Raw genomic sequence first — 22,992 nt, 5'->3', positions numbered from 1 at the left:
CATTCTATATAGATTGTCTATGGAGCTGAAGCTCTTGAATATTCATATTATATATATATATTTCATCCAGTCATATGGTCTCCCCCCTCGCCGTCGCCCAATGACGGAGTGCCAGAATCAGAATAATGTAAAATTCAATCTCGCCATATCAGCTGTCATACAAACCTGAAACGACCTGTACACGGTAAGCCTCTAATCAAAACAGGCCAAACCATCGGATAACACCCAAATTATAAATCATAACCGACTGAGCGTGGCGGAGCAAAATTATTTTTTGAGCCACCCTGTTTATTAGTTTGCTGCTGCCGGTGCCGTTGTTTACATTCGCTCCGCGATCAGTTTTTAATCGTTTTTTTCGGGCAAAAATAGCAGTTTATATTAAGTTTTCGGTTTAAACAAGTGACTGATTTCGAAAAGTGATGTTTAATTTGCATTCCATCAACATTTTGGGGTGTTCATGTGCGAAGAAGTGAGTAAAAACTTGATATTTTCAGTGCCCTTTGAGAAGAAGTGAAGTGCAGTGATAAACCCACCAAATCGCGAACGGCTAATAAATTGGCACGAAACTGCTAATTTATGATATTATTCGAGCCGAACTACATAGGACTTATTACGGGAAGAGAATAAATATGCTGTGAACAGGTTAGTAATTTGAATATTAAACTTTTGTTCGATGCTGTTCGAAGCATTCGAATGCTGGTGGGAGAGGGGTGCGGGAGGTGTGGGGTTAACCCGTGGAAGGTCCGGTGCCATCTTGACTGCCATCGTGGTACTCTTCCAACTATGTCCTTAATCTGAGGCCACTTTGAGAAATTGATGAGCTGATGATTTACTATTACGCCATAACTTCTGAGTCCATAGTCCGGTCCAGCCAATTTTCAATATGAAATGATATATATCCTATATCCTATAGGACAGGATTTCCATTTCGTTGCAACTTGTTGGTTGAGAATAAGTGCCAAAAAATATCAGGACTATTTACGCGCTTTTTGTACAAAAATAGTATTTTGGTCATTATTTCTGAACTTAAAGTTTGGTCCAGGCAATTGTCAACAGAAAGCAATGAAACTTCTGAGTCCATTGTCCAATCCCTCCAATTTTCAATTGGATACTATATAAAGGCTCCTCAGCCCCAGATTCAAGCAATTTTATCGCCGCAATGGCGCCAACTAGTCGCCCCGATTCTTACATTTACGACATTTACGCTTTCACACCAACGGCGACAGGATTGCATTCGCCAAACGATGTAATCGCGTTTGGTCACGTGTGTTTAGGGGAAACTTAATAGCACAGACAAACAGACGTAACACTGAGGCAATTCCCATCGACCATGAGCTCAACGGTCGTTTTAAATTCAACTGCATGCGAGTTTCACACCCAGGGGCATGCGCATCGTATACCTTTGTATTTGACATCTCACACTAGCACCTAGCACATTGTCGTACTAAACTTTGTTTCGTACAACATGCACGTTAGGTGGTGGAAAAATAACCAATTTTCTGGCTACGCCACTGAACCTAAACTGTGCTTTCCGAAATGGAACGTCCATAAATTACATAAATAGAACACCCCTACTTCAGTCCCTCCCATTCCAGCTACGTTTAATCATGCTTTGTATTAATATAAAAGTAATATATTCATTTGAATTCATGAAATCGAGATACAAGCCTATAGTCAAAGTTCAATATACAAAACAACCCCTTTTTCAACCCCTCTTTCACAACCTAGATGCATCCCATATTGTATATTATAACATTCAAATTAAAAAAAATAAATTAAATAAATCGAAGATAAAATATACTTTAGATAATCGAGTCTAAAATTCCGGATAATCGAACCCCGGATAATCGAGTCCGACCTGTAATGAATTTTAAAACCCAAATTGATCCACCAGTGGTGAAGATGCCTTTCTCGATTTAATATGTTGAATACGAATTAATGTTGTAAATGCAGTGCCTACATTTCGGCGGTAAAAAGATTTGGTGTGTAACCGTTCGGGGAATGTTCTCGAGGATTTGCTAAACGGTGGCTTAAGCACCACTCTCAAAGAGAGACCACCGGTCGTGTTCGATTTGCCCGACTTTTGGAGACCTTTTCGCTCAGGAAAACTTCTCGAACTGTTCGCGGAATATAATAATCAATTTCGTACCGCATGCACTGCTTCTGACTCTCTCTTAACGAAACGAAACTTAGGGAACGCAGAAGCAGTTCACTCATTCGAGTAAGGAAACGAAACTAGAACTTAATTGGATTAGTGAATATGTTTTATTTGCCAACTGGCGTTAAACGTAACGTAATTCAATAAATTCAAGAATTCAATCAAACACTATATTTCAGAGCATTCATTCGTACTGGACGCGATTAAATCGTACGGAATGGGAAAGAGCAAAACATGGCCATGTGATAAAAAGCTCTTCACGTACCTGCGCAGGATTTTTCGATGACTCGATGCCGGCGGGAACGATGAAGCTTCAATGTCCTGACGATGGCGACGGTTTTCTCGATGATGGCGGTAACGCGATGGCGGTCACCGACGGGTCCGTACTGCGATTTGGTGCACAGCGATGGAGATGACCCGTGTGCGATATGGCCGATCTAAAGGTTTCGATTTCGATTGGAGAGAGTGTTGTGACACTTGGCCTGGATTTCCCTGGGACGATCGGCTCCGCCAAATAGAGGCACACGTACCCAAGCGACCCGACCTCGCGTACCTTTCCGGTTCACCGAGCGGGGAGTGGTGTGTCCTCTATCCTTTGGTTAGGATCGAGGTTCGTGGCGTGCAACTGACGACACGCTAAATACTAACGAACCTAAACTCTCAATATCACTGGTCCGAAAATGTATCGGAATGGACCTTTCCGTCGGCAATTGAGGCGGGCCTTCGCTGGCACACGGGTCGGACGGTCGACGGACGAAGTCATGGTAGAATACCACGAACTGTATCTCGAGGAGACGATGAATGCCGCCGATTAGCGACAAAAAATCCAGCCGTACGAAAAAAGCGCAGGGCGCTGCGTGTCCAACACGAAATCACATTATTTTAAGAATTGCTCAACTTAATTAAATTTAATTACCTTTTTTCGTATTACTTCACTTTAATAAAATTATCTGAGCAGCAAACGCAATCGATTGAACCTCGGTCCACTAAGCTAGGAAGAAAAACACCACTTATTTTTTTAAACGCACTCACTAAATTTACCTTCAAAATAAACTAAAATTACTCAAGCAAAATCTTAAACTTTCAAAAAATTGAACGTAAGTATTTTATTGGCGCACTTCTGCTCTCCAGCCGATTCGTAGACGAAATGAGCGAGTCTGAGTCGTACTTGCGCCAAAAAAAATTTGAATCTTTTGAAATCATTTTACTATTCAACTATTCAAATCTGAGCTATCATTCAATTTGATTCTAAAGCATATTCAAATAATTTGCCTATTTGCAGCTCACATGCGTGCCATAATGAGTTGAGCTTTTATAATAAAATACTATAAACTTGAAAATGATACAGGAACGAACAGATTTTACGAACGCAAACGAAACACGACACACGATCATAAATTAATACAAAATTCAAAATTTATTTTTGTTTTATCGGTTCTAATCAAATATTTTTATCAAATTTTAATCGAAATAGACGTAAAACGTTACAGGTGCAATTCTAGCACCGACGAACCGACGTGTCACTGGCGCTCTCTGATTGTCCCTCGCTTTTTAACGGTCATTCGCTTTAGCGGGCGATTGCTCCTGTCAAATGAGCTAAGACACAACTCCGCTGCAATGTTAATAAACGTAGGTTGGTGGCTGAGCTACGAAAACTTCGTGAGCCATTATAGGGGTGGCGGTAGTGTTCGATGATTTTTCATCATGGCGTCGTGGGCAGCAAATTTGAATTATTTTCTATGGGGTGACACGTCGGTTCGTCGGTGATTCTAGTAAAAAGCTTAAAACCAGACCAGTACAAACTTTTACACAAGCACGCGAATGAAGATGAACGTCTGTTCTCTGTGGTAAGACGGCTTAAATACGGGTGAACCCAAACTTTTGGCCGGGAGTGTACATCCAACCAGCAGATGCCATATTACAGCTGTTTATTAAAACCTTAGATCGATCGCACTGACCAACAACGAACTCATATTGTAACGTATTGTACTGCTTAAATTTGACATACAATAGAATCTGTTTAAAAGACCTGAAAGTTTAAACCGATTTGCATAAAAAAATACCAAGAAGGTTATTTCATCACGGGAGCTAAGTTAATGGACCAAACCCATATTTCGAAACCATGGATTTGAAAGAAATGAGGATTTTTTCAACTTGAAAGTTAATTTACTGCCTTTCCTTGCAAGGTCTACTGTTTATTCAAATGACAAAACCGTGCCATAAATCCACATACAACGTAACAAGCTGATAATGATAGCTATGTTATCAACTCCGATAAGAGCAATTCGCTACTTGCATTCAATGGTAGAGAAATAAATGATCTGTTCAACAGATAAAATGTTCATGACTATGGAGAAAATCCCTGATTATTTTGAGAACCCTTTTATGTCATTACATCAGATATATCCATTGCGAAAGGTTTTTAACCATGCCGGATTGAGCGAATTAGATTATCTCGATTATTTATTTGGTACAGTGAATCATGCAAAGAAATGTATTGGCATTTCACAATTAATAACGAAAGAAGCGCATCTACAAAAGGAGACTTTTTTATCGTACAAGCCGGGACGAAAGTTCTCAGAATCTATTGAAACTTTTTCCACAGAGAACAGACATGGAGGCCCATACAAAGTTTGGTTGAAAACGTGTGTAAAGCTCTTCAGCGCCGCCAACGCAGACTGCCCGACATACAAACTCAATCTCACCAAACGATATCGTTGGCCTACACTACGTAAACAAGGTGATGCTACCATCTAGTGGTGAATCGGAATGAACACAAGTCGAGACACTAGCGCTAAAATTAAAATACGGAAAAATTTTACCAACATTATCAACACACTAGCACCGCGCAACGGGGCCATAACGACATACTTCAAAATGACCAGTGCAAAGTTTTACACAACCGCACGAATGAAGATGAACGTCTGTTCTCTGTGTTTAAACAAACAGAGCTGCATCGACCCAAGGTGTGCTGTTCCGGTCTAATAAGCGTTTTGTAGATAGTCAGTTTGGTACGGCGGCGAACTCTATTCGATCGGAGCGTCTTGCGGAGTTCAAAGTACGTACGATTTCCAGCCACTATGCGTCTCCGAATTTCTCTGCTGGTATCGTTATCGGCGATCACCAGTGAGCCCAAGTACACGAATTCTTCTACCACCTCGATTTCGTCACCACCCAAACTCGTGGTGGGTGGCTTACGTTGTCCTCTTGAGGCTCTTCCTATCATGTACTTCGTCTTCGACGTGTTGATGACTAGTCCAATTCGTTTAGCTTCGCTTTTCAGTCTGATGTAGGCTTCCTCCATCCTCTCAAAGTTACGTGCCATGATATCAATGTCGTCGGCGAAACCAAATAACTGGACGGACTTCGTGAAAATCGTACCACTCGTGTCAATCCCTGCCCTTCGTATTACTCCCTCCAAAGCGATGTTGAATAGCAGACACGAAAGACCATCACCTTGCCGTAACCCTCTACGCGTTTCGAAAGGACTCGAGAATGTCCCTGAAACTCGAACTACGCACATCACCCGATCCATCGTCGCCTTGATCAACCATATTAGTTTACCACCGTATTTAAAAAGCTCTCCTGGAAATTGGTCAACTCCAGGGGCTTTGTTGTTTTTCAGACGGCCGATCTTCTCCTGGATTTCCTGGAGATTCGGAGCCGGAAGTCGCATGTCCTGCGCGCGTGCTCCTAGGTTCATTACCATACCGCCACCGTTGTCTGCTCTCTGCTTCAGGTGCTCTTCGTAGTGCTGCCGCCACCTTTGGATCACCTCACGCCCATTTGTAAGAAGGTGCCCGTTTATGTCCTTACACATATCGGACTGTGGCACGTAGCCCTTACGTGAACGGTTCAACATCTCATAGAACTTTCGTGTGTTATTTGCGCGGTACAGTTGCTCCGTCTCTTCACGGTCTCGATCTTCCTGCTGGTGCTTTTCCTCCGAAAAATTGAGTTTTGTCTGTTCCGCACCCGTTTGTATCGTGCCTCGTTCGCCCTCGTGCGGTGTTGCAGCAATCTCGCCCATGCTGCATTTTTCTCTTCCACTAACTGCTCACATTCGCCGTCATACCAGTCGTTTATCTGATTCAGTGGCACCGTGTCAAGTGCAGCGGTTGCGGTACGTCCAATGGCGGATCGAATATCTCTCAAGACATCTTCAAGAGACGCTGCGCCTAGCTGCTCTTCCGTTGGAGTCCCTAGCAGCACACATGTTCCACATAAGTTACTCCAACTCATTTGTGACCAGATTCAGCCACAATAAAGTTGCTGCAACCATTTTTGTCTGACTTGTGCTGCTCGGGAGTGCCACTTCCAGCTGCTTGGGCTAGTCTACCGTCTTGTAGCCGCCCAATGTTTATCCGCGACAGACGACTCCGACGCGTGTTATAAACCGTCGAGAGTTTTTAGCGCAGACATACTGCAACGAGGTAGTGGTCGGATTCAATATTCGTACTGCGGTAAGTGCGGACGTTCGTTATGTCGGAGAAGAATTTGCCGTCGATTAGAACGTGGTCGATTTGGTTTTCCATTACTTGATTAGGTGATTTCCATGTGGCCTTGTGGATATTCTTGCGGGGAAAGAAAGAGCTTCGGACTACCATTCCGCGGGAGGCTGAAAAGTTTATGCATCGTTGGCCGTCCCAAGCAGCACGCTTGTCATAAATGAGTTACTGTGACCTATGTACGACCAAATCCAGTCATATATGAGTTTCTGCAACCAAATCGAACTAAATTGTGCAACTCGGGGTTGTCGTTCGATACGGTATGCAGACTAGCCGGTCCGATGACCGGTCTATACATTTCCTCCCTTCCTACCTGAGCGATCATGTCACCGATGACGATTTCGACGTCCCGCAGTGGGCATCCATCGTATGTCTGCTCCAGCTGCGCATAGAAAGCTTCTTTCTCGTCGTCGGATCTCCCTTCGTGTGGGCAGTGCACGTTGATGATGCTATAGTTGAAGAATCGGCCTTTTATCCTCAGCTTGCACATCCTTGCGTTGTTTGGCTGCCACCCAATCAAGCGTTGACGCATCTTGCCCAGCCCTATGAAGCTGATTCCCAGCTCGTTGGTGGTGCCACAGCTTTGGTAGAAAGTAGCCGCTCGATGTCCGCTTTTCCACACTTTCTGTCCTGTCCAGCAGATTTCCTGCAGCGCTACGACGTCGAAGTTGCGTAGATTATCCTGTCGCAACCTGCGAAGCCTAGCGACTTGCAGTTCCATGTTCCAAACTTCCAATCGTGATCCTTTATTCGTCGCCTAGGTCGTTGCCGATTATATCGAGTCGTATTATCTTCTATGTCGTTCGTAATAGTAGTTTTTAAAGGCGGCCAGGACTTAGGCTTGTGCACTTTGAGCGGCACACGGTCGCTTTGGCGGAGCCTACTTACGGATACATGCTTCTTTTTTAGAAGTTTAACAAGGCACCACAACTCGCAGATGGCCTGGGGAGGAATCGTCAAGCCCTTGGACATAGTCCCTGCTGCCCCCAAATAGTGTTTTGGCCATAACTGCATGAAAAATAGTATTTTGACCATAACTTCTGATCGCATAGTCCGATCTAGCCAATTTTCAGAAGCAAACAATGGAACAGGATTCCCCATCGGACCTTTCATTTTCATTTATTTAGTTTACATCTAAACAAATAACACTGAATCAACCATTTTACGCCACACACGGTTGGGCGAGCTCGTGGTTCATTCTTCACCGCCACACCGTCTTCTTGCACACCGCCAAAGTTGGTCCTAAGCACCCATCTCTCGAGTGCTTGCAAGTCTTCCTCGAGCATTGACCATGTTTCATGCCCGTTGAGGACTACCGGTCTTATCAGCGTCACGTACTTTTGGTACGGTGGTGAATCTTTTTTTACCCCAGTTTCTTCTGGAGACCGTAATAGACCCGACTTTCACAGATGATGCGCCTTTGTATTTCACGACTAACATTGTTATCAGTCGTTTGCAAGGAACCAAGGTAGAATTCCTCGACCACCTCAAAGGTATCCCCTTCTATCGTAAAACTGCAAATTGTGCAAAATTTCAACAACGTACCTCCCATACCACACACCGACAAAAAAATCTACAAAAAAACGACACGATTTTGACCTCACAAGGTACTAGAAGCCCTCCTTAAAAATTCACCTTTGTTCGCATTCTACTGTGAATCATTAGGAAGCAACGGACATTGCTTAAGATTTACGTTATCAGCAAATGCAATCATTTACACTCAACATGTGATAAATACAAATTTGTATCGACCAGTCTTCTTCTTCTTCTTGGCATTACATCCCCACACTGGGACAGAGCCGCCTCGCAGCTTAGTGTTCATTAAGCACTTCCACAGTTATTAACTGCGAGGTTTCTAAGCCAGGTTACCATTTTTGCATTCGTATATCATGAGGCTAACACGATGATACTTTTATGCCCAGGGAAGTCGAGACAATTTCCAATCCGAAAATTGTCTAGACCGGCACCGGGAATCGAACCCAGCCACCCTCAGCATGGTCTTGCTTTGTAGCCGCGCGTCTTACCGCACGGCTAAAGAGGGCCCCAGTATTCAAAACAAATGTCATATCTGATAACGCTTTCATCGTCAGTTTTTATTATGTAGCACGCAGCCCTCTTTATACATTTATGAATATGTATATAATTAGTTGCAGTACTGGGATGTTAGATTAGCTAATCTAAGTCGGTTCATTATCTTTGTTACAGCTTTCTTTCAACGTTCTTGTACTAAAACTAAATATGAGTATATTATTCTCTAGTTGATATTATGCTAAGACGGAGAATACATCGGATATCCTGATTTGCGTTTCATGATGACGCACTGACAAATTCTTATCTTGCATCTTGTATCAATCTGATTAGCAAACCTAGGATTAGTAACCGACATTTATCGCAATTTTCTCCGTTATCTATTAACCCAAAATTTTGCTTTATCTTCGATACCATGCCACTAAAAAGGCCCAGCTATCCATTTACATCGATTCAGTTTGAGTGAACCTTGAGTCTTCTGAACACCCCCTCCCGAGCGCCATGGGAACGATAAACGTGTTAGCATTTCTGATAATAGCCTTCTGCTGTTCGGCATGTCTTAGTATCGAAACAAATTATTTGTTCAACTCTAATCAGTGAGTATCCGATTAAAATAAAAAAATGTTAGAATAACAGGCTTTCTCCAGATTTCCAGACAGCACAAGCGTTCCAACGTTGTCAAACGGCAACCTAGGATTCACTGTGTTTGGCGATAGTGTCTTCTTGACTGGAGTTTACAATGGACGTGGATCACAAAGCCATCGGGCCCGTATTCCAAACTACGCCAATGTACAACTGTCCTTGTGTAGCCAGCCAGAAACCAATCCACCATACTGTACCTACCAACTAGACATCAAATTCGGCCGTTTCCGAACGATATACGAGGAACCCAGTGGACAATTCCGTCTTATCCATAGTGTTTATCCACATCGGTTTTTCAGTCATGTGATTGTCAACCACATACGAGTTCAAAGACTCATAGGACAAAATGAACTCAGCGTCGCGCTCCGACATATTGCGGTAGCACCTTCCTTCGATATTTCGCTACAGCCAACCGAAACCGTTGAAATACGTAATACAACTTTCATGTATGAATGTGGCCAAACCAATGAGGTCGAAGATCCAGTGCTTCAATCAGCAGGAACGGAGGTGTGCATATACTACACTCAAATACCGTCTGTTCTACATCTACCAACGGATCGCACAGGCGAAGAATTTGCCTTCTATACAGCGTTTGCCCGGAATAAAAGAGATGCCGAAAATGATCTGGAGTTGTTAACGTTAAGTACTGTATCCAATACGGATCAAATCCAGGCAAGAGTAATGAACGATATGTGGGATCAGTATGGGATAACGGTTGATGGGAACGATGAGCTGGATCGAGCCATCAAAGCCAGTGCATTTCAAGTGTTCAATAATGTTCCAAGCATGTTACCTTTTGTAAGAACTTTCGGAGTATCACCTTCCGGAATTGGCCGAAACGATTTCCAAGGTCACGTTACCTGGGATTACGACATGTGGATATTTCCTATAGTGTTGTTGATAGATCCGATAGTTGCACGAGATATGCTGAACTACAGGTCAAGAATTATTCGTAATGCTCTCAAGAGCAATGCCGCTAAGAACAATCACGAGGGATGGCAATTTCCTTGGGCTTCCGCCTTCACAGGCAGAGAGGTGACATCATCCCCAGGAGCAGTACTACAGCACCACATTACAGCGGATGTCGTATTTGCTATGAGACAGTTCATCTATGCAAACAATCAATTAACGTGGATTTTGATAGATGGATGTGAATTAATTTATGAGACCGCTCAATTTTGGAAGCATCGAGCTGTTTATAATAATGCCACGGACAAGTTCGACATTCGCTCTGTAACAGGACCAGACACCTTGAATCCAAATGTTAACAACAATGCATTCACAAACGTGGTAGCGGCTCACAACCTATTTCTTGGCGAATATGCTGGATGCCTTTGTCAGTGGTCTCTAAATGTAAAAGACGAAGATTTAGTAAATATGATTCGTACGGCAAGAGGCTTAGATCTGCTGCACGATTTCAACGGCGACTTTATTCCTCAGTTTGAAGGTTATACAGTGGGACAACGAATCAGTCAAGCTGATGCGATACTGCTCAGTTATCCTCTTGATATTTCCATAAGCAAGTAAGTATCATACCGCAATATAATGGGTTTATTCACAACAAATTACATAACTCCAAAATGGACCAGTTTCAACCCTCACTCAACCCGGTCCAATATATCTCATTAACATCACATGCTTTCATGACAGTTCGACAAAACGGCGTAACTTGGAAATCTACGGCGCTGCCACAGCAGATGACACTTCACCAATGACCTGGGCGATGCACACCATTGGATGGATCGAACTAGACGAGATGGACCTAGCTGCAGAGTATCTGCGCCGCAGTTACCAGCCCTACATACGCTCGCCGTTCCACGTTTGGAACCAAGGATCTACGGAAAACCCCGGCTCACAGAACTTTGTCTTCGGAGCTGCCAGCTTCCTGCACACTATGATAAATGGATACGCCGGAATTCGACTACGCAGCGATGAAATGGTGCTGGACAGACCCCGACTACCGCCTGGAACCACACGCCTCTACATACCGACAATCAACTACAATAGATTCCGATTCTCACTAGAGATTCGTCAAAATGGAGGATTCTCCATTATGCAACAAGCCACTCCTACACTACCAAATCTACTAATAATCGTGGACGGCGTAGAGCACAATCCATGTGGCTTGAATACAGCCTGTTTTTGTGAGTAATCTATCGATTATCATTCAACATATACAATTCATTGCTTTACACTTTTGTTTTTTAGTTAATGGATCCCAGTCGGCAACTTTGAAAGTGCTGCCCTCCACTACAGAACGGTGCCAGTTAAAGCCAACGCGGTTGAATATGACGCTCGCTGAACAGAACAGTGGAATAACAACTAGACAGAGCCCTGTGGTTATCGCCTCTATCGTGATTCTGACGGCGTTGAGCACATTTTTACGCTAGTATAACTAGTAACCAATCGTTTTTACTACAATATGGTCATATGGCAGATATTTCCGTCCTCGGTCTAATTCCCTTCATGTGGTATTCAGAAAAACCGTTAAATTGCGGTGAACAAAATTATTGCGAAATACAATCACGATCAGATGTAATAATTCTGTTTGTTTGTTATACATACATTATCGAATATTTGAAATTTAAAAGTAAATACATTTATAATGCAAGAAAAACAGTGAAATGACTTGTACTCAGTATTGATAAAATATTACTCAAATCGAACCGGAAATACCGTTGTAAAAAGTATAATATTAATCCACCTAGCGGTGTTGATCTTTTATTTATTTATTAGTACACCATCTTCGACCATGTCGCACGGATTGCTTCCTTAATAGCTAAATTATTCTAATTCTCTAATCCTAGCACTAAACACATTTTTGGACAGAATAAAATCGAACTTGTGACAAACATCGTTAAAAGAACGCAAACACAAATCAAAACAGTTTCGCAATCTGCGTGAGGGAAACTTCCAACGTACGAGCTCCAATAGCTCGGGACAATCCAGATTCCCTGTTAGGAGGTCGAAGATAAACAATCTCTGCATTTTTAGGCGCCTGGCGGAAAGATTTTCCAAATCAATCAGCTTGCAACGACTTGGTTAGCTTGGGAGGTTAAATGGGTAGCTGTCTTAAAGCAAACCTGATGAAAATTTTCTGAATTCTTTCGAGTGCCAGCGTATGGACCAGGTAACCGTAACATGGAGACCAGACTGATGAAGCGTATTCTAAAATGCTACGAACCAATGAGCAGAACATGGTTTTTATACAGTAAACATCGCTGAAGCCGGAAGCATGACGACGGATAAATCCCAGCACAAAGTATGCCTCAGATGTTATGATGCTGATGTTTTCTTCAAATCTCAACTTCGCATCGATGGTAACTCCTAGGTCGCAAATAGAGCTGATGCGTCGCAAGCCATCCGGTTCAATGGAATAATGCTGCAGGATAGCGTGAGCGGAACGTGTGAAAGTTATGACCTTGCATTTTTTACTGTTTACGCGCATGCCGTTGTCGCCACACCAAACAAGCAAACGATTAATGTCGTCCTGAGTAACAGCACAATCAGTACGAGATGCAATTACGCGGAAAAACCTCAGATCGTCAGAATATGAAATCTTGCTTGATGAAATCACTAAACCGAGGTCGTTAACGTAGATGACAAATATTAGAGGACCGAGGACGCTGCCTTGAGGTACTCCAGATGTCATTGAAAAGATATTGGAGCGCCTGCAGTTCACCGTCACAAAAACCTTGCGATCAGATAAGTAAGAGTGCAGCCATTCTGTGATCCACGCTGGGAATCTTATGTGATTCAATTTGTCGATAATAATATCATGGGGTACAGTGTCGAAAGCTTTTTCAAAATCGACATATCTCGGGTACTTATTCAAAAGGACGTATGTGATTTTGTAATCAAAGATTCATACGTCGATTTGTCCAATCTAATGACACTCCCACGCAAACCAACACCACCAACAGGTAGCCGAAGGCTTTCCCTGCCTGTCTGTAGTGATGGTTTGCGTGGGAGTGCCATCAGATTGGGCAAATCGACGTTCGAATCTTTGTTTAGAAAATCACATACGTCCTTTAGAATAAGTACCCGAGATATATGGAACCAACTTGTCGCTTGGCTTCAAGCTCTCGAGATATGGTTGACACGTAACACATCAAATTTGTTGATGTTGAGCGGTTTTTCATAAATCCATGCTGGCAGCTTGAGATAATCGGTGCAGCGGCTCTATACAATCGTGCGTGGATCAGCTTTTCAAAAACCTTGCTTAAACAGCAGAGGATGGATGGATATTCCCCGATAGTTGGTGACGCAATTTCGACTTCCAGATTTATGGATCGGTATTATGGACGCGTTTTCCAAGCATATAGAAACACTATCTTGGAGCGAGCGGTTGAACACTGCAGCAATTTGGGTCGCTAACGTGGCAGTGCAATTCTTAAAAAATGCAGGAGGAAGATGGTCTGTTCCTGGACCTTTAGATGTGTCGAGATCATCCAGAGTTGTGCGAATCTCATCAGGAGAAAACTGAAAGCATGGCAAGCAGATGTTGTAGGAAGGTATTTGACCAAAACAATTCTGGCGACGGACAGGAGATGCTCTACAGAAAACACTTTCGAAGTAGGCAGCAAAAAGGTTAGCTGCTTCATTGCTTGTTCTTGAAGTAGTTCTCTTAAATTTCACCAAACTGGGGATGCCGTTGTCATTCTTCCTCTTTTTGATGTAGTTCCAGAAACGGGAAGGATTCTCCTTCACAGAAGCTTGAACGTTGTGCACATAGTTTTCGTGGGCAGCAGAAAGAATTGCTTTATATTCCAGCTCGAAATCACGAAGTCTGTCCCTGTCAGAAATGTTCTTTGTTACGAAGTATCGGCTACGCAGCTTGCGGAGATTGTTGCGAAGGTTACGTAGCTCAGGAGTCCACCAAGGTTGATTAAAATTAGACTTCGAGGCACGCTTCTTCCGAGGAACGTGTGTGTTGATAACTTCAAAGAGAAGTTCGTAGAGGGCCGATAGCATTCCGTCCACTGTATCAGACCGCAGAGATGATGTCCAATCGATGTCGTCAAAAGTAGAATTAATCAGATCGAAGTTGCATGCCGAATAGTCATATATAAAACAGTCTACGTCGTCAGGTAATGCTGGCATGAAATTCTCGTCAAGAAGTACGATGATTGGTTTATGGTGGATATCAATAGGCAGTAGCGAAGATGTTGGCTCAATTATATCAACGATCTCAGGGAGAGTTGTAAATATTAGATCGAGAAGCCTTCCATTTATGTTTACAACATGGTTAATTTGCCTCAAGCCATTGGTAAACATTGCTTCCGTGAAGTTCAGCTCAGTATCAGTGGAAACGTTGGAAGGAACGTACCCGTTGATATCAACATCGAAATTCCAGCGCAAAGATGGAAGGTTATAGTCACCAATCGATAGAACTATATCAGTCTCAGAGGAATTGTCTGCTATGGAACGTACAGCCCTCCTTAGCCGTGCGGTAACGCGCGGCTACAAAGCAAGACCATGCTGAGGGTGGCTGGGTTCGATTCCCGGTGCCGGTCTAGGCATTTTTCGGATTGGAAATTGTCTCGACTTCTCTGGGCATAAAAGTATCATCGTGTTAGCCTCATGATATACGAATGCAAAAATGGTAACCTGGCTTAGAAACCTCGCAGTTAATAACTGTGGAAGTGCTTAATGAACACTAAGCTGCGAAGCGGCTCTGTCCCAGTGTGGGGATGTAATGCCAATAAGAAGAAGAAGAAGAAGAAGGGACGTACAGCATTCGCATGAGCAACGTATAACTGCATACTAGAATTTGGCGGAAGATACACCGCAATAACGAAAAGCGAACGAGGCTTCGACTTAATATGGACTGCGATTTGTTCCAGTTCAACCGAGTTGGCTAACGATACACATTCACTTTCCAGTGAATTTCTGACTGTGACTAAAACGCCACCACCTCGTGAGTGATGACTAGTTAAATCATTACGATCACAACGGAAAACATTGTAATCGGAGGAAATTTCGCTACTTTTGATATCTGCTCGTAGCTACGTTTCCGTGAAAACGAGCACGTCATATTCACAGCTGGATAACGCCAAACGAAGCTGACTGATTTTTGTGCGCAACCCTCTCACGTTCTGGTAGTAAACAGATATCATGTGGTTTGAGGAATGCCGAGCGCTGGTAGGCGTAACTGGCAGAGGCGGTGAATCGTGGTTTGGTGGCCTGCTGGCTGGGACGATATACGGAGATGTCAGGCAGTTAGCCGATCATACTAGGAGTGTACTTGCCTGAAGATGGTTGCCGGAAGACCCTCTCTCCTGATTCATACACAGGACCCGGACGACTGTTGAATGTAGACTGGATCGGCTCGACTGTGATGAGCGGATGAGGGTCTTCCTCACGGCCAGCGGCAAGTGTGCGCCCCGGTGTCCGAATGCAGGCTCCAACGGCTTGAGACTATGCATTCACTCTGCAGCTGGAATCAGGGGAGGCATCAGGAAGTGATCTGTTTGAGCTGAGCAAGTACTTGCCTGAGGATGGTTGACGGAAGACCCTCTCTCCTGAATCATACACAGGACCGGGACGGCTGATGAGCGTAGACTGGAGTGGCTCGACTGTGATGAGCGGATAAGGGTCTTCCTTAAGGCCAGCAGCAAGTGTGCGTCCCGGTGTCTGATTTCGGGCTCTAACGGTTTGAGACTCTGCATTCACTCTGCAGCTGGAATCAGGGAAGACATCAGGAAGAGATCTGTTTGAGCTGAACAAGTACTTGTCTAAGGATGGTTGGCGGAAGACCCTCTCTCCTGAATCATGACGTGCAAAAAAATACTAAAAAATATGAGTGAGTGTTTTTTAACATGTTTGGCGCATAGAAAATAGCATTTTGGCCATAATTTCTGATCACATAGTCAATTTTCAAAAGCAAACAATGGGACAGGATTTCCCGTCGAATTGAACTTGTTGCGAGTTATTTTACCTATGCTAAGTTCCAAAAAGTGTGTCTACAAAATGTTGTACACATACACTGTAACACTTGAAGTATGTTCCAACTGGATGAACTTAATTTTGGTGAGAGTTTTGCCAATGAAATGTTTCATGTAAATGTAAATGTTACGCAAGAACTTCATTAAATTTTTGCATAAAGCACCCATAACCCTAATTCAACAAATCTCGGGTACTTATTCAAAAGGACGTATGTGATTTTGTAAACAAAAATTCAAACGTCGATTCGTCCAATCTGAATGCACTCCCACGCAAACCAACACCACCAACAGCTAGCCGAAGGCTTCCACTACCTGTCTATGGTGATGCTTTGCATGGGAGTGCTATCAGATTGGACAAATCGACGTTTGAATCTTTGTTTACAAAATCACATACGTCCTTTTGAATAAGTACCCGAGAAATTATTATCTGCCGCCAATAGGGCATTCTACCAATAGGGATTCTCTGCCAACATTACGAAAGCAACTGGCTCCACTGCACGACATTACCAGCACATCTGCCCAACGGAAAGGCGCGAAGGTATGTGTAAGGCACAGAATCACATGCCACACCATGGGATGTAATGGGTGGCATGGGATAGGAAAATCTGTTAACCTTGCGATGTACCGAAAGCTGTTACCTATCGCCTATATTAGGATCAAACCCCCCCCCCCCCAAATCGGGTCTCTTTTGGATTCTAAGAATCGACAGCACAAGGTGGTTAAGTTCTTTGCTAGTGGATTTAACACGTACGTCCCCAACCCCCATTTTACGACAAAACTCAAAATTCAAAACCATGCAGCTCAGCCAATTTCTAACGGATTTTCAAGCAATCTTCTGGAATCGATCACAAAATTTCTATAGTTTTAGAAACCGAGGTCAATTTTTGTGCAATGGCCATGGTTCCGGATATATTCCGGGGAGTACTGGGGTTACCTCCCTCCCGGAAAAAATGGTCACTGGCAGATCAGCTTCGAAATCCATCGTGCGACATGTCAAACTTCATGATTTTGCAAAACAAGTACACTGGAGTACATTTCGGCGATTTTCGATCGAATTGACCGCCCTCCGGGTACTTCCAGGGCCTGGTTCATTTGGAGAAGTGGCCAATTTTCGTTCAATCTTGGAGCCCATCTTGCGACATGTCAAACTTCATGATTTTGCAAATTAAGTACACTGGAGTACATTTCGGCGATTTTCGATCGAATTGGCCACCCTCCGGGAACTTCCAGGACCTGGTTCCCTTGGGGAAGTGGACAATTTTCATTCGCTCTTGGAACCCATCTTGCGACATATCAAACTTCATGATTTTGCATAACAAGTACACTGGAGTACATTTCGGCGATTTTCGATGGAATTGGCCACCCTCCGGGTACTTCCAGGGCCTGGTTCCCTTGGGGAAGTGGCCAATTTTCATTCGCTCTTGGAACCCATCTTGCGACATATCAAACTTCATGATTTTGCAAAACAAGTACTCTGGAGTACATTTCGGCGATTTTCGATCGAATTGATCGCCCTCCGGGTACTTCCAAGGCCAGGTTCCCTTGGGAAAGTGGCCAATTTTCGTTTAATCTTGGAGCCCATCTTGCGACATGTCAAACTTCATGATTTTGCAAAACAAGTACACTGGAGTCCATTTCAGTGATTTTCGATCGAATTGGCCACCCTCCGGGTACTTCCAGGGCCTGGTTCCCTTGGGGAAATGGCCAATTTTCATTCGCTCTTGGAACCCATCTTGCGACATATCAAACTTCATGATTTTGCAAAACAAGTACACTGGAGTCCATTTCGATGATTTTCGATCGAATTGGCCACCCTCCGGGTACTTCCAGGTAAGCCTGTGCGCTGATTGAAATTTTACCGGCAGTGGCGTGATAGATCATTTTCAGGCAGCGGCGGCGGCGTCGTGACGCCCGTTGGTGATCAACGGTGGCGTGGATCAGCGTGAACCAGTTTCAAGCACCAAAATTTCTTCAAAAGTTTTTCAAGGAATTCTTCCAGAAGTTCCTCCAGGAATTCCTCCGGAAGTTCCTCCAGGAATTCCTCCGGAAGTTCCTCCAGAAATTCCTCCGTAAGTTCCTCTAGGAATTCCTCCGGAAGTTCCTCTAAGAATTCCTCCGGAAGTTCCTCCAGAAATTCCTCAGGAAGTTCCTCCAGGAATTCCTCCGGAAGTTCCTCCAGGAATTCCTCCGGAAGTTCCTCCAGGAATTCCTCCGGAAGTTCCTCCACTAATTCCTCCGGAAGTTTCTCCATGAACTCTTCCGGAAGTTCCTCTGAGAATTCCTCCGGAAGTTCCTCTGAGAATTCCTCCGGAAGTTCCTCTGAGAATTCCTCCGGAAGTTCCTCTAAGAATTCCTCCGGAAGTTCCTCCAGAAATTCCTCCGGAAGTTCCTCCAGAAATTCCTCAGGAAGTTCCTCCAGAAATTCCTCAGGAAGTTCCTCCAGGAATTCCTCCGGAAGTTCCTCCAGGAATTCCTCCAGAAGTTCCTCCAGAAATTCCTCAGGAAACTCCTCCAGGAATTCTTCCGGAAGTTCCTCCAGGAATTCCTCCGGAAGTTCCTCTAGGAATTCCTCCGGAAGTTCCTCCAGAAATTCTTCCGGAAGTTCCTCCAGAAATTCCTCAGGAAGTTCCTCCAAGAATTTCTCCGGAAGTTCCTCCAGGAATTCCTCCGGAAGTTCCTCCAGGAATTCCTCCGGAAGTTCCTCCAGAAATTCCTCAGGAAGTTTCTCCAGGAATTCCTCCGGAAGTTACTCCAGGAATTCCTCCGGAAGTTCCTCCAGGAATTCCTCCGGAAGTTCCTCCAGGAATTCCTCCGGAAGTTCCTCCAGGAATTCCTCCGGAAGTTCCTCCAGGAATTCCTCCGGAAAATCCTCCAGAAATTCCTCCGGAAGTTCCTCCAGAAATTCCTCCGGAAGTTCCTCCAGAAATTCCTCCGGAAGTTCCTCCAGAAATTCCTCCGGAAGTTCCTCCAGGAATTCCTCCGGAAGTTCTTCCAGGAATTCCTCCAGGAATTACTCCGGAAGTTTCTCCATGAACTCTTCCGGAAGTTCCTCCAGGAATTTCTCCGGAAATTCCTCCAGGAGGAATTCCTGGAGGAATTTCCTGAGGAATTTCTGGAGGAACATCCGGAGGAATTTTTGGAGGAACTTCCGGAGGAATTCTTAGAGGAACTTCCGTGGGAATTCCTAGAGGAACTTCCGGAGGAATTTCTGGAGGAACTTCCGGAGGAATTCTTAGAGGAACTTCCGGAGGAATTCCAAGAGGAACTTCCGGAGGAATTCCTAGAGGAACTTCCGGAGGAATTCCTAGGGGAACTTCCGGAGGAATTCCTAGGGGAACTTCCGGAGGAATTGCTAGAGGAACTTCCGGAGGAATTGCTAGAGGAACTTCCGGAGATATTCCTGGAGGAACTTCCGGAAAAATTCCTGGAGTAATTCTTGGAGAAGCTTCCTGAAGGAACTTCCAGACGATATCCGGGAGGAGTATCTGGAAGAATTTCCCAGAGGCACTTATAGAGGAATATCTGGAGGAATGTCCAAAGGAATTTCTTGACGATCTTTTAAAAAAACTCGTGGAGGAACTTCTGGAAGAATTTCTGTAGGAACTTCTGAATAAATTTTGGCGCTTGAAACTGGTTCACGCCAATTCACGCCGCCGCCAATCACCAACGGCGTTACGCCGCTGGCTGAAAATGATCTATCACGCCACCACCGGTTAAATTTCAATCAGCGCACAGGTCTACCTGGAAGTACCCGGAAGGTGGCCAATTCGATCGAAAATCACCGAAATGGACTCCAGTGTACTTGTTTTGCAAAATCATGAAGTTTGATATGTCGCAAGATGGATTCCAAGATTGAACGAAAATTGGCCACTTCTCTAAGGGAACTTGGCCCTGGAAGTACCCGGAGGGTGGCCAATTCGATCGAAAATCGCCGAAATGTACTCCAGTGTACTTGTTTTGCAAAATCATGAAGTTTGATATGTCGCAAGATGGATTCCAAGATTGAACGAAAATTGGCCACTTCTCTAAGGGAACTTGGCCCTGGAAGTACCCGGAGGGTGGCCAATTCGATCGAAAATCGCCGAAATGTACTCCAGTGTACTTGTTTTGTAAAATCATGAAGTTTGATATGTCGCAAGATGGGTTCCAAGAGCGAATGAAAATTGGCCACTTCCCCAAGGGAACCAGGCCCTGGAAGTAACTGGAGGGTGGCCAATTCGATCGAAAATCGCCGAAATGTACTCCACTGTACTTGTTCTGCAAAATCATGAAGTTTGATATGTCGCAAGATGGGTTTCCAGAGCATATGAAAATTGGCCACTTCCCCAAGGGAACCAGGCCCTGGAAGTACCCGGGGGGTGACCAATTCGATCGAAAATCGCCGAAATGTACTCCAGTGTACTTGTTTTGCAAAATCATGAAGTTTGATATGTCGCAAGATGGATTCCAAGATTGAATGAAAATTGGCCACTTCCCCAAGGGAACCAGGCCCTGGAACTACCCGGAGGGTGGCCAATTCGATCGAAAATCTCCGAAATGTACTCCAGTGTACTTGTTTTGCAAAATCATGAAGTTTGATATGTCGCAAGATGGGTTTCAAGAGCAAATGAAAATTGGCCACTTCCCTAAGGGAACCAGGCCCTAGAAGTACCCGGAGGGTGACCAACTCGATCGAAAATCGCCGAAATGTACTCCAGTGTACTTGTTTTGCAAAATCATGAAGTTTGATATGTCGCAAGATGGATTCCAAGATTGAATGAAAATTGGCCACTTCCCCAAGGGAACCAGGCCCTGGAAGTACCCGGAGGGTGGCCAATTCGATCGAAAATCGCCGAAATGTACTCCAGTGTACTTGTTTTGCAAAATCATGAAGTTTGACATGTCGCACGATGGCTTTCGAAGCCGATCTGCCAGTGACCATTTTTTTCGGGAGGGAGGTAACCCCAGTACTCCCCGGAATATATCCGGAACCATGGCCATTGGACAAAAATTGACTTCGGTTCCTAAAACTATAGGAATTTTGTGATCGATTCCAGAAGATTGCTTGAAAATCCGTTAGAAATTGGCTGAGCGTGGTTTTGAATTTTGAGTTTTGTCGTAAAATGGGGTTGGGGACGTACGTGTTAACCTGTAAAATAGGATACCATCGGTGAAATTATCACCTGTTTTATAAATTCTTTTTGGAGTTCCCAATCTAACTCGCAAGGACGCTAAGAGTGTAATAAGTAGTAATAAGCTTTTAGTGGCCACTTAGTGGCATACTGGCTCTCCTTATCACCAACGTGAGGCCAGAAAAAGATTGAAAGATCGCCTCCCGGTTAGAAGCTTAAATCGACGCGAATTAGAATCCGTTATATGTAGAACCGGCTAGGCAAGGTGTCATGAACCGCGAGTTAGATTCAATTTCTTTCAATAAAGACTACAGTGACTAGTGCTGCCGAAAGTGATGTCGCTCATAGCGAAGTCGAAAAGGTCGTCCGTTACCATACGGCCAGGTCGTACGTCACCAAACGACCAGAAAACCACGTTCCGTGATCGGAAAGGTTGCAGCCCTGACGAGGGTGAAGCGCTCGAGTAGTTCTACGGAAAGCAGCCAGCAAAACGAGTTCCGTACCACGCGAGGACCAGGACAGCAAGAAATTCAGAATCGGTTTAGCAGTGAGTGAGCCTACAGTTTCTTTTCTTAAATAAATCGTGAAATTGATCAAAAATAAGCAATTGCTTACTCAATATATTTTAGTTTATTTTCTGGGTGCATAATCTATATTTTTATAGTTTATTGCGTGCACTGAAAGAAAGTTTTTCCAGGCTGAGAACAGAAAGTGTTTTCCCCAACAGATTGTGCCGATCCTGAGAGATTAAAAGAGGTGAGCTGTCTCGGGACGGCATGGGCGTCATTGATAGTGACGACACAAACATACATACATTCACACATAACAGACATCACCTCAATTTGTCGAGCTGAGTCGATTGGTATATAACACAATGGGTCTCCGAGCCCTCAGCCCAAAGTGCCGCCTTCTTGAGGTTCTGGCATGTTCTGAGGATACCTTGTGGGACGCCGTGCGTATTGTAACTACGCTGATTGAGACCCGGAATGTCCTATGTGACAGATAGTTGCGGATGATTTTCACCAAGTATCTGGGAAAATTGTAGCGATGTAGTTTGTACACCAGACCATCATGCCATACATTGTCGAATGCCTTCTCGACATCGAGTCCATGGCGGATGTGTAAGAGATATGCTTGTTCCGTCTGAAGACGTTGGGTACTCGGATCAGTTGATGTACAGTTGATCGACCACATCGGAAACCAAACTGCTGCTCGCACAAGATGTCATTTTGTTCGGCAGACTCGAGTAGACGGTGGTAAATTGCTTTTTCCTACAGCTTGGATAACCCTGAGAGAAGACTGATGGGACGATAGCTTACTGGAGAGGAAGGATCCTTCCCAGGCTTCTGGATGGGAATGACTTTAGCAGACTTTCAGGACGATGGGAAGTAGCTGCGTCGCAGACACTGATTGAAGATCAGTGAAAGGTGCCCACAGAATGGAGCACTCATGTGTTTGAGCTCGAGATCTAGGATGCTGTCGAAGCCAGGGGCCTTCATGCGTTTTGATAATTTGCCAGCTGTGATCTAGAACTCCTTCGAGAAGTCGCTTGGAGTCAGATGGATGTTGTTCGCAAGCTCGCTGACGACTGCTTCACG

The 22,992-nt window shown here is 44.3% G+C and overlaps 1 protein-coding gene across 1 annotated transcript; it reads left to right on the top strand.

The window, feature by feature from the left end:
- Nucleotides 1-8,948: 8,948 nt before the first annotated feature.
- Nucleotides 8,949-12,157, top strand: LOC134217014 (protein-glucosylgalactosylhydroxylysine glucosidase-like). Its single transcript, XM_062695766.1, has 4 exons — nt 8,949-9,290; nt 9,342-10,859; nt 10,987-11,480; nt 11,545-12,157. Exons 1-4 carry the CDS (start codon nt 9,196-9,198, stop codon nt 11,724-11,726), a joined length of 2,289 nt encoding a protein of 762 aa, XP_062551750.1. The 5' UTR covers nt 8,949-9,195; the 3' UTR covers nt 11,727-12,157.
- Nucleotides 12,158-22,992: the final 10,835 nt, after the last annotated feature.

Source organism: Armigeres subalbatus, chromosome 2 (genome assembly GCF_024139115.2).
Source record: "Armigeres subalbatus isolate Guangzhou_Male chromosome 2, GZ_Asu_2, whole genome shotgun sequence".
Taxonomy (NCBI): Eukaryota; Metazoa; Arthropoda; class Insecta; order Diptera; family Culicidae; genus Armigeres; species Armigeres subalbatus.
The sequence above is the reverse complement of the archived record's forward strand: the minus strand, read 5'-3'. Positions and strand labels throughout refer to the sequence as shown.